This window comes from Sarcophilus harrisii, chromosome 5, assembly GCF_902635505.1.
Source record: "Sarcophilus harrisii chromosome 5, mSarHar1.11, whole genome shotgun sequence".
Lineage (NCBI taxonomy): Eukaryota > Metazoa > Chordata > Mammalia > Dasyuromorphia > Dasyuridae > Sarcophilus > Sarcophilus harrisii.
This window is the reverse complement of record NC_045430.1, coordinates 145,806,423-145,818,558: the sequence shown is the minus strand read 5'-3', so window position 1 is coordinate 145,818,558 and position 12,136 is coordinate 145,806,423. Positions and strand designations below refer to the sequence as shown.

At 31.7% G+C, this 12,136-nt stretch overlaps 1 protein-coding gene across 4 annotated transcripts in view; it reads left to right on the top strand.

The window, feature by feature from the left end:
* The window catches only part of PHTF2 (putative homeodomain transcription factor 2), a 147,974-nt gene extending 141,317 nt beyond the window's left edge, over positions 1-6,657 (top strand). For all 4 annotated transcript variants that reach the window (XM_031938682.1, XM_031938683.1, XM_031938681.1 and 1 more), the window contains 2 exons: positions 1,958-2,083; positions 2,854-6,657. In XM_031938682.1, the coding sequence (XP_031794542.1) occupies positions 1,958-2,083; positions 2,854-2,874 (147 nt within the window). In that variant the 3' untranslated portion in view covers positions 2,875-6,657. The remainder of the gene's footprint in view (positions 1-1,957; positions 2,084-2,853) is intronic.
* The last annotated feature ends 5,479 nt before the right edge of the window (positions 6,658-12,136 follow it).

The following is a 12,136-nucleotide window of genomic DNA, read 5'->3' as shown; positions in this document are numbered from 1 at the left end:
AGCAAACAAGCAAATAAACAAACAAAACACTACAGTAAATACTTTCCCCCAAGATTTATAGTGTCTTTATAAAAATAAAGTTGGACCTAAGTAATTGGGGAAACATTAATTACTCATGGTAGGTTGAACTAATATAAGGAAAATGTCAATGCTATGTAAATTAAATAACATTAATACTGTACAAGTCATATTCTCAAAACAATGTTTTATACAGCTAGAAAAAATAACAGAACACATATGAAAAAAAAAAGTCAAAAATCTAATGGATGATAATGAAGAAAGAATTGGAAACAATGTCTCAGAAATAGATCTTAAACTATTCTGTAAAATATCATAAGGTAGAACAAACATCGTCTTAAATGGAGAAAAGTTAGTTTTATATCATAAAAACACTATGGAACAGTTTTTAAAAAAATCACTACAATAGACTAGGTACCCAGCATACAGAAATACATAAATATAAAGATCCTACAAAGTGGGGGGAAGTACTCATTATTTGACAAAAATTCTAGGGGAAACTGTATAACTATTGGACAGACACTGAATTTAGAATAATACTTCACAGCATATGTCAGGATACTCTCCAAATGGATAACAAGGATCAAATATAAAAAGTTACATCATGAACAAATTAAAGGAGCAAGAAAGTTATCTTTCATATTGGGAAAAAGATAATGAGTGATGAAGAGGTTTGCTTAAGATAAAATTGACAGTTTTGATTTTATATAAATAAAAAGATCCTGTACAAACAAATTTAATGTAAAAATTAATAAGAGAACAAATAATTGTGGGGGAAAAACTTTACAAAAAAATTTTTTTTTTCTGATAAAGGCCTTATTTTCAAGACATAAAGAACTGAAAGATCCTGAGCCATTATGCAATATATGTGACCAAAGACTATAAATAAGCAGTTTTCAAAGGAAGAAATCCAAACTATCAACTATTATATATGAAAGTTCTCTAAAATCATTGAGTTACATATGTGGGAATGAGAGTGGGAAGTCAAAACATCAAGGTTGAAATCCTGGTTAAGTAGGAGAATAGAGATACTGTCAATAGTAATAAAGTTTGAAGGTAAAAAAGGTTTTGGTAAAAGATAAACAGTTGTTTTGGACATAATGAGTTTGAGATGGTTATGGAACATCTAGTTTAAAATACCCAAAAGGCAATAGATATTCTTTTAGAACAAAGCTTCTAAAACTGTTTCCACTTTCAATCCCTTTTGGCCCAAAAAATTTTCATGCAGTCTTTGGTATGTAGATATAAGAATATAGCTATACAAATCAAACATTTACTGATAATAAATCATAATTTTGCAACCCACAGTTTAAGAAGCTTTGTTTTAGTACATTCTGATTTGCTACCTTCTTGAGTCCTGTTGTGCTTAAAAGATTTTCTATCAAATATCTTTGCATTAACTAGCATAGTAAATATATTAAACTTTAACATTTGTCATTAAATTGTTCCAAATAGGTTTAAAAGCAAGCAAATTTTGCTGTTCCCTTTCTATATCTTCTTTTTTTTCCTGTTCCTGTTTTAAGACTTTTTCTTTTCCTAAAAACAATGACAACTACATTTCCTTGTTATAAGGTTAGCTATTTTAATAATCTTTGTGTACATTACAGGTGTTCTTTTAAGCACTGATTTCTAAAAGTCCTTCATTGTCTTTTGCCTTGAAATTGTTCAGTAGAGGCCGAATGTAAAGAGGTCTGGATTTTGAATTGGAGGACTAGGTTTAAGTTTAGGCTCTGCTATTTAATAACCATATAATCTTAGGCAAGCTATTTTGTAAATCAATGTACCTTAGTCTTTATCTGTAAAGTGAAGATGATTCTTTGAGCCCTTTCTAACTCTGGATGTAATACTGTTCCTTTACCACCTAACGTGTAAGCTTTGAAATTTTTACTTTGTTATGATGATTTCACTTCTAATGATTATTCTTTTTCTCTATTACTAGGAATTGGACAGTCCTTTCAGGTTATATGGACTTACAATGAATCCGCTGCTTTACAATATTACCCAGGTTGTCATACTGTCTGCTGTTTCTGGTGTTATCAGTGACTTACTTGGATTTAATTTAAAGGTGAAAAATTTCTAGAATAAGTATTGTGACATTTATTTTGTTCTAGGCATTCTTTATAAATTATATTTATATTTACCTATCTATACACCCACACCAGTGGAAGCATTTTTGTGCTCTTATATAAATGAAGATTTCTAGCTTTGATATACATTATATATTATAACTATGGGAAAAAATGATTTGGAGAGTTTTTTAAAGGAAAGATTTTTGCAATGCTCCCTCCCTCCCAAAATAATTTTTGGGGGAGCTAAGACTATTTTACATTTTTAAATTATCCAGAATAATTGCAACCTTTTTTAGAGAGAGTTTTTTTTTTTTTTTTAACATACTTGTGGTTTTACTGGTGTAGAGACTTTAATGAGGAAATTCTCTCTCTAAATCCTCTTCTAAAACTGTTCTTTGGGGATACCAAGAGTTTGAAAGCTCTGTAAGGTTACTGTGTTAGTGGGTGTCAGAGATAGGATTTGAATGCAGGCCTAACGACTGAATTCTCTGTCCTCTATGAATGGCACAGTAGATAGATCACTGTCCTGGAGTCAGGAGGAGTGAGTTCAAATCTAACCTCAGACACTAGCTATATGACCACAGGCAAGTCACTTAACCCCAATTGCCCTTTCCCCAAAGGTCCTCTTCTCCTATGATGATTGTATGGCCTACCTTGAAAGAAAGGTGAGAATGCAGAATTTTAGAGAAGATTGTGATTAATTCTTACTCTGTAAATCTGACTTAATAACTTGAATGGTCTCTGACACTGTATTGTTTCTTTTTAGCTCTGGAAGATCAAATCATGACAATGTAGAGAAAAAGCCTCATCCAGTTTTCTGAAACGAGTACTGACTAAGCTGTCTCAAAGCAGTCACTGAATCTGAGCTTCAGAAGCTACTGTCTCCTTAAAGGATGTAGCTTAGAAATTTGAAGTGTTTACATCTGACTGTCTTGTGCAATTGTTATATTTATTTTTATCTTTTCACTGTTTTTACACTTAAGTCTTTATTTTTTATTTTCAAACATTGATATATCTAGTTATTGAAAGGGTGATAAAAACTGATATCCATGTACTTGAGATCCTGGTAATAGTTCATAATCAGTTGCTAACATCCAGAATATAGAAGTCAGTGCTGAGAATTGTTTCCTCATAGGTAGAGTGAACTTGCCTTACTTTAGAACAAAATTCTTTACATTTAAACGATTTATGTTTTTGTAAGCATAAAACATAACATTCTGATTCATTCAGAATAGACTTAATTGTTGTGAATAAGAATCAACTGTAGGTTGACAGAAATAGCTGAATGATTTATTTATTGTATTAGAGCACTTTCTAGATCCAATCAGAGTTTTCTCTGTATTTTACATTTGGAACGATGCCAGGATCTAAACTGATTAAGCTGCAGTTTAAGCACCCTTCAGTATTAATTAATATGGTATTATATAAAACAGGTCAACAAGTGCTCTTTGATGATAAAACTCTTAATAGAGCAATAATTGTAAATGGTTACAATGCCGTAAGGTATTTTGATAAAAATTAACTAGTAATAATTGTATTTATTTGAAACACTGGGCTGTTTGCACAGCTCCAACTGTGCATGCTCAAAATGTGCACTTTTAAAATTATTACTTTTAATGTGTATCTTTTATATGGAATATGTTATAGTGTGCCAGGGGCATGATATGGTATCCTTTTGAGTGAGGTATATATATACTCATCTCACAAGTGAAGTGCCTCTTGATTTTATTAAAGTACCTTATGTTTACTCAAGTAAAATAGATTTTTTTCCCCCATGATACACTGTAGCATATGCCATTTATACCACACTCAAGTGAACAATCTAAGGATAAATACTCATAAAAGATGTTTTATATATATGTGTATATATGTCTGTACATACACATATAGATGCACACATCTATTCCTAGAACCATATAAAAATTTAAAAAATACAGTTTTTTACAAACTCTATCCTCTAAATTTCATATGAGATATACAACTCCCTTTTTCATTGATATAAGGGCTATTTAGAAATATAATTCTTTTAGAAAATTGATTTTTCCACAAGTGTCAAATCTAGTACTTTATTTTATTGTCATATTAGGCAGGTGGAGTTAACTTGGTGGTTGTCTTGTTGAAGCTTGATTTAAGATTGTTGTATTTGTATAATTAATTATGACTAAATGAATTTTCTGAAAACTGCACATTTGCCCTAAACCAGGAATTGTTTGAAAGAAATAAAAATCTTGTTTTAGCCAAGCCCATCATGTTAAATATATTCAAACCTTTACAGTTTTTTTTAGGAACTTTAACATTGTAATTTATAAATTATTCATTTGAGACTGATATATTTAGTTCAGTATTTACCCAAATCATAACTTCATTTCAAGCTATGTGTAACGAGTAGAACCATGTAGACATCTTTTTGTTCTTATCATTCCATACAATCAGTAGGCTTGGGGGTAATTTAACCTCAAATTGTGTGGTATACACTACTTCTATGTAAACAACAAGTAAGCATTTTTAAAAATTTGCCTGTGTACTAATAAGTTTAATAATGACCAAAGTGCATTCTGATTTTTTGAAGGAATGTATTACTGGAGCTTTAAGAACATATTTAGTTTCTCATGTGAAAAATTAGGCTACGTCTGATGTTTCTTCTGCCTCTGTTGTCTCTTGTTAGAATTGTTTTTAGGATTATATTTTATAAACAACTTTTCAAAAATAAGGTACAAACCTACACAGAACTTACATTTTGCACAGAATATATTTTGAGAAAAAAAAAAGTACAGCATGAGTTCTGTTGGAGGTAAAAGTGAGACTTACATCTCAAAAACAAAACCTTTTATTTCAGAGTGGAAGTATTTTTGAGAAACTTAAATGTTTGAATATGCTGATTTAAGAAAGTCTGTTTTAGAATTGAAATTGGGAGATGAGATATTAAGTTCCATTCATCTCTCAACAATTTTTTATTAATCTGTTGGATTATGTCACTAACATTGGCAGCAAAAGGGCAATAATATAATAATTTGTCATTTCAAGTAATTTTAGCCTGTCATTGAAGCAGGAAAATTTAAGTTGTTGCCATTAAATATATCATTAATATAAGAAAATTGTTACATATCCCATAACAGAAAAAACAGGTTAAAAATAGAGGTAAGTGAAAATGTGGCAGATATTGTGTGTTAGCTATCTTTCTTTCTGTTTTCTTTTGTTTGTCAGGTTTTTTTTTTTTTGCCACATATATTGTAACTGAAAGTTTGAGCAAGTTTAAAATAAAGAAATCTGTGGCTGATGGTATGAAAAAATGGTAGTAATTTTTAAAAACTCATTCTCAACTAGATTTCTATGATTATGTTGATGTTAGCTTGGTAATTGTCATTATTGGGACCAAAAGAAGCCCACTTAGAGTGAGAAGATATTCTAAGGCCAGGATCTAAGAAGATCCTGAGGCCAGAAAAAAAGAGAATTAAAAGCAACATTTCTATGAAATGAATGTTGTAAATAAAATAAAAATAATAGAACTATAACAGAAGTTGGGAAGGCTTAAAAATCAGTGAGCACCTGAAAAAGAAAGAGTAAAAGAATTTTAAAATTCAGTAATACAGAAGAAATATCAGTAAAGCTAAAAGAAAAGACAAATAACTGCAATAAAATAGGTCTCATCAGGCTGTTAGAGCATGGTGAAACAAGGACATAAAAGCCCCTGCATACCATATTTTAAGAAAGCAAAATTGACCTGAATAGCAAAACTAAAAATTTTAACTTGGCACCGGGCACTATTTGTTGTCCCATGGAGTAATAAGTTGACATATTCGTATGTGAATTCTATATTCTATAATTCTTTCTATTTGTGCTGTAAACAAAACTTGAAGAAAAAAGGATGTTAATAGCTAAAACCTGGATAATTCCAGGTTCTTGGAGAGGTAAGCAAAGGAATTATAATAATAATTTTTTGTATACTCAAATGCAGTGAGAAATGTTTTCATAGGGCATATTGGTTATAAAAAGTCTGGATTTGATATATTCTTATGGAAATTTAATATAAAATTCTAGAAATGGCCTCATGCTGTAGAGCTTTACATTGTTGCATCTTAGGAAATATTTATCAAAGATTCATTTTATGATGCTAAATAAGTCACATGGATTCAAGGAATAGCACTTTAAGAATGAATTCAACTGTCATATAAAAATGTTAGTGTCTTTTGATGTTTTGTATTCTAATATTTCTGTGTAGGACATATTGTTTTGATTACCAAATAGAGCATTTAAATTTAGAGATCTAGCAAATTTCTAGTTAAGCCTTTTGTATTTCTATTTATCTACACTTCTGGAATCTTAATATTTTGCTTCCATATAACCTCTATAATAGAGGTGGTGCTACCAAGGTGGCACCTGGGGAAAGGTGTGGCCATTGCTCTCCTCTTCCCAGATGACCAAAAGTAATAATGCCTCCTTAGGATTCCTGTTCCCTCTTGACCATAATCTATCCACATGTATTATAGAGTATGAAGACACAGATAAATTAATTCTATGAAGAACCTGATAACAACTTCAAAAAGAAAAAAAAAGAAAAATCAGTACAAAACAAGAGCAAAGTAAGATAAACTAAACAAATGAAACAATTTAATCCTACCCTATTCAAACAAGTTAGGAATAATGTAAATTTGGATAGAATAATGGATGCAAACTCTGACTATAATGTCACATCAATATTTAATTGATAGAGATCAGTTGTTGTAACAAGGAGATCAAAAAGTGCCTTAGTCATTAAATACTTGATTGACATGTCAGCCAAAAGCAGAAAAATACCAGAAACATTTGTATGGGATATAAAGTTATATCTAAAGATTCTAAGAAGAATAATTAAGATTATGAGTAATAAGACCTAAAGAGAGATGCAGTAAAATTACTTAAAAACCTAACATGTCATCTCAAGGGCATTTAAAGATGGAAATGGAAGGGAAAACAACAAACATAAAATAAACTTCACAATCAGAAGCAATAAAATTTAAATTCTTATAAATCTCATACATGCTTAGAAATAAAAATAAAATGGGGAAAATCTCAGCAAGAAGAGTTTGAAGAGAACTTAAAATTAGCTTCTTTATTTTACAGATGCAGAAAGTATAGGCTAGTGAGATTAGCCTTCTTAGGATCACAGAGTTAGTAAGATTTAAGACAAGATTCAAATCCAGATTTTCTTTATATGAAGGCTACTATCCAGTATATTATATCCAACATACTACTAGACCAAATATACAAAGATATGCTAGAAGTGACCCAATTTTGAGGAATAACTTTATATAAGGAAAGAAAAATGCCAAAGTGGGCCGAAGAAAGAACTCACATCATATTAGTTCCTTTCCCTTTCCCCCCCTTCCTCCCTGACTCCTCAAAGTGGAAATTAACAGTTATCTGCTTTTTTCCATCCATGTTAGATATTTGTGAAAATCATCTATAACCACATTGAAAGCATTTGTGATGAGGGTATTGGTAGAGAAACAAAATTACACAGTAGACTCCATGATCACAAAATTGAATAAAAGAATACAAGATCCCATTGTGCATGCTGCTTGCCAGTGTAAAAAAAAAAAATGATTAAGCAAAGCTAAAATATAATTTTAAAAACCTATCTTCTAAGAAGGTATATATTATACCTCAAAATTATTCAAGATTCCTTGAAAGATAGTGATGATAGTGCTAGTGATGGGTGGCAGCATTTATGTAGTGTTTTAAGTTTTGCAAAGTGCTTTACAAATGTTTTGTTTTATCTTTACAGCAATCCTAGGAGATAGATTTTGTTATTACCATTTTCTCCAAGTTATGAACTAAGGCAGACAAAAGTCTTGCAAGACAGAGGACTTCCCAGGCTCACAAATCTAGTAATTTTTTTTTTGTTGTTGTTAAGGCAATTGGGGTTAAGTGACTTGTCCAGGGTCACACAGCCAGGAAGTGTTAAGTGTCTGAGATCAGATTTGAATTCATGTCCTCCTGACTTCAGGATTGGTGCTCTATCCACTGCGTCACGTAGCTGCCCTAAAATCTATTAATTTTTAAGCCTGAATTTGAATTCTTCTTACCCAAGGAAATTTGGAAGGTCAGAAATGAGAGCTGCGATATGAGAGTAGAGGCTTGTCCAGAACCCACATGGATGAAACACTGGCAGTGGGTCTAGATGGTGGTGACAGAAGAAGCAACAGCTTTGGAAACACTGAAGCCAGACATGACAAGAGGGCATGGGAGTTGGTCAGAGAGAGATTACAGGGCCCCTTGTTCTGGTGGCTGGATGCAGCACTAGATAGAGGCTGGGCACTATCAACTCAATGCCTCTACCCTTTCTGGGTCACAATTTAGTGATGACATGAAGCTCTTGGTCAAGAGGGAATAGGAGCTCTGAGGAGGCATTATTATTTTTGGTCATAAGAGAAATCCTTCCTAGGAAGAGGAGAGCAATGGCCACACCATTCCCTAGGTGCTACCTTGATAGCACCAAAAACTTCCAAGCCTCCAGAAGCAATTCTGAAAACAGTGCAAAAAAGTCCAAAGTTTGATATAGTGTCCATCCTCCTTCCCCTTCCCTGAAGAAAATTATATTGTACAAAACAATTGACAAAATGGCAAAAGAGGCAAGTGAACACTAATGATTTCATGAGATATCAGGAAACAAAAAGACAAAATCAAAAGAATGAAAAAATAGAAAAAATGTAAAATCTCTTCATTAAAAAGAACTGATCTGGAAAATTGATCAAGATTGGACTACTTGAAAAGTTAAGATCAAATAAAGAGCATAGACATCATATTTCAAGAAGTTATCAAGAAAAGTTGCTCTGATATCCTAAAACCTAAAACTAAAGGGTAAATTAGAAATTGAAAAAATTGGCCAACCATTTCCTGAAAGAGATTCCAAAATGAAATTTCCAGGAATATTATGGTCAAATAGCAGAGCTCTGAGATCAAAAAGGAAATAATTCAAACTGCCAGAAAGAACCATTCAAATGCCATGGAGCCATAGTCAGTACTACACAAGATTTAGCAATTACCATGGTAAAAGAACTGGGATTACAACTGAGAATAACCTACTTAGCAAAGAAGCATAATCTTTCAAGGGAAAAAATGAATATTTAATTAAATAAAGGACTTTAAAGCATTTCTGATAAAAAGACTAAAGCTGAATAAAAAATTTAACTTCAAATGCAAAACTCAAGAGAAGCATAAAAAGGTAAAACATGAAAAAAATAAGGGAATCAATAAGGTTAAACTGTTTGTCTTTCTATATTGGAAGAAGATACATATAGATTTTAAAAAACTTTTTTTCCCCTTAGAGCAGTTAGAATAGTAGAAGGATTCCGTAGTAGAAAGAGGGCATACAGATGAGTTGATTATATTAGGATAATGTAAAAAGAACAAATAGGCAAGAAAGAAGAATGCCCTGGGAGAAGGAGTAAGGAAGAGGAAGAGTGGAGAAAATTATCTCATTTAAATCATGTGTGCAAAGAAGAGCTTTTATAGTGGAGGAGAAAATAGTGAAGAAATGGGCAACACTTAAATCTCAAGCAGAAATTGGTTCAAAGGGAACATTGTATGTATGTGTGGAGGGGTCTTTTAAAAGAGAAGGTAGATTCTTTTTAAAAGGGCAATGGTTAGAAAGAAGCAAAACATTTTAGATGAGGGACTAGATGAAAAGAGAAAGATAAACAAGAAAATAGGGTGGAAGGAAATACAACTTAATCATAATTGTGAACGTGAAGAAGTCACCCATAAAATGAAATGGATGGCAGATTGGATTGAAAACTAGAATCCAACAATATATTATTTACAACAAAGATGGTTGAAAACAGATGTAATTAAAATAAGTGACTAGTTCAGAGTCTGCTGTCAGCTAAAGTAAAAAAGTCAGGGATAGTAATCACGAGGTCAGGGAAAACAAAAACAAAAGGAGACCTAAATAAAAGTGATAAGCAGGTAAACACATCTTGCTAAGAGCAATATCAATACTAAGCATCTGCAACAATTGACATGACATACAAATTCTTAAAGGAAAAATTGAAAGAATTATAGGAAAAAATAGTAAAACTATACTAAAGGGGACCTCAGCTTTTCCTTCTCAAGGCTAAATAACTATAAAAATAAATGAGAAATTAAAAAGATGAACAAAATTTTAGAGAAGTTAGGTATGATAGATCTCTAGAGAAAACAGAATGGAACCTTTTTCTTAACTATACATGCCATTTTCACAAAAATTTACTGTACTAGGATATGAAAATCTCATAATGAAAAACAGAAAAGCAGAAATATTAAGTGCACCCTTTTTCAGATCATAATACAATAAAACCATTTTCAATGAAGACCTGAGAAAACATAGGGTAAGAATTAATTGAAAACTAAGTAATCATCCTAAAAAGTGAATCAAAAAAGACATCATAGGAACAATGAATTTCATTTTTAAAAAATGATGAGACATTTTAAAAGTTGTGGGATGTGGCCAAAGCAGCATTTAGGGGAATTTTTGTATCTCTAAACACATCAGTAAAAGAGAAGACCAATGAATTGGACATGTACCTAAAATTTAAAAAAAAAAAAAACTAGAAAAAGAACAATTTAACACCTCCCCCCAATTAAATACCAAAATAGAAATTTTGAAAATCAAAGGAGAGCTAATCAAAATTGAAAATAAAAACCTTTGAATTTCTTTTTTTTTTAAATTATGACTTTTTATTGACAGAACCCATGCCTGGGTAATTTTTTACAACATTATCCCTTGCACTCACTTCTGTTCCAACTTTTCTCCTCTCTCCCTCCACCCCTTCCCCCAGATAGCAAGCAGTCCTATACATGTTAAATATGTCACAGTATATCCTAAATACAATATATGTGTACAGAACCAAATAGTTCTCTTGTTGCATAAGAAGAATTGGATTCAGAAGATAAAAATAACTCGGGAAGAAAAACACAAATGCCAACAGTTTACATTCATTCCCCAGTGTTCTTTCTTTGGGTGTAGCTGCTTCTGTCCATTATTGATCAATTGAAACTGAGTTAGATCTTCTCTTTGTTGAAGACATCTATTTCCTTCAGAATACATCCTCATACATTATCATTGTTGATGTATATAAATGATCTCCTGAAAACCTTTGAATTAACAGACTTAAGAACTGGCTTTATAAAAAGACCAATAAATAGATCATTAGTTAATTTGATTATAAAAAAAAGACTAAAACCAAATTACTAGTATCAAGAATGTAGGGGTGAATGTAATACCAATAAAGATAAAATGAAATGAAATGTATGAATATTTTACAAAAATATAAAATGCCCAAATTTACAGAACAAAAAGAAGAATCGTATCTTAGAAAAAAAAAATTGAGAACAAACCATCAATGAGCTCTCTAATTAAAAATCCTCAGAACCAGATGAATAAATGAGTTGTTATTGTTCATCTTTCATTTTCCTAAAGGACCAATGACATCACAGGATGATATCTCAACTTGTGCATGAAGTGAAGCTGAGTTATGCAAAATGGTCAGTCTCACTTTCAGAGTCAATGGAGACCAGTGGAAAGACAAGTTAAAACACCTGGTTATCATCTAGGTTGTAGTGGATGAACTTGGTGTTTTTGATGTATGACCAAGTTCTAAACATTCCACAGCATCTGCTTTAGTCTACCTTCATGGCTGTTCAAATTATTCTCATCTTCCTCTTTTGCCAGGGGGAAGTCTTTACCTACTTGGAGTAGACAGACATCCCCCCAACTCACTTATGACTTTGAGCCCTGTTGGTTCAGGACACCAATAACCTCCCAATCCCTGACTCACAACCTAAATGGAATACTCAGCACTCAACACAGTGTCTAGACATAGTAAACCCTTAATGTTTGTTGAATTGAATGATAATTATTTGATATACGTCCTAATATAACAGGATTTCATTACTTGATAAATGATAAGAATTTCATTTTAAAAACTATAATATTACCTCTTTCCCTGTCATTAGTCATTAATGTAAGAGCTGCCAAAGTTCCTGAAAGCTGGTTTATTTCCTCATTTCTATCCAGTTTTTATTTCTCT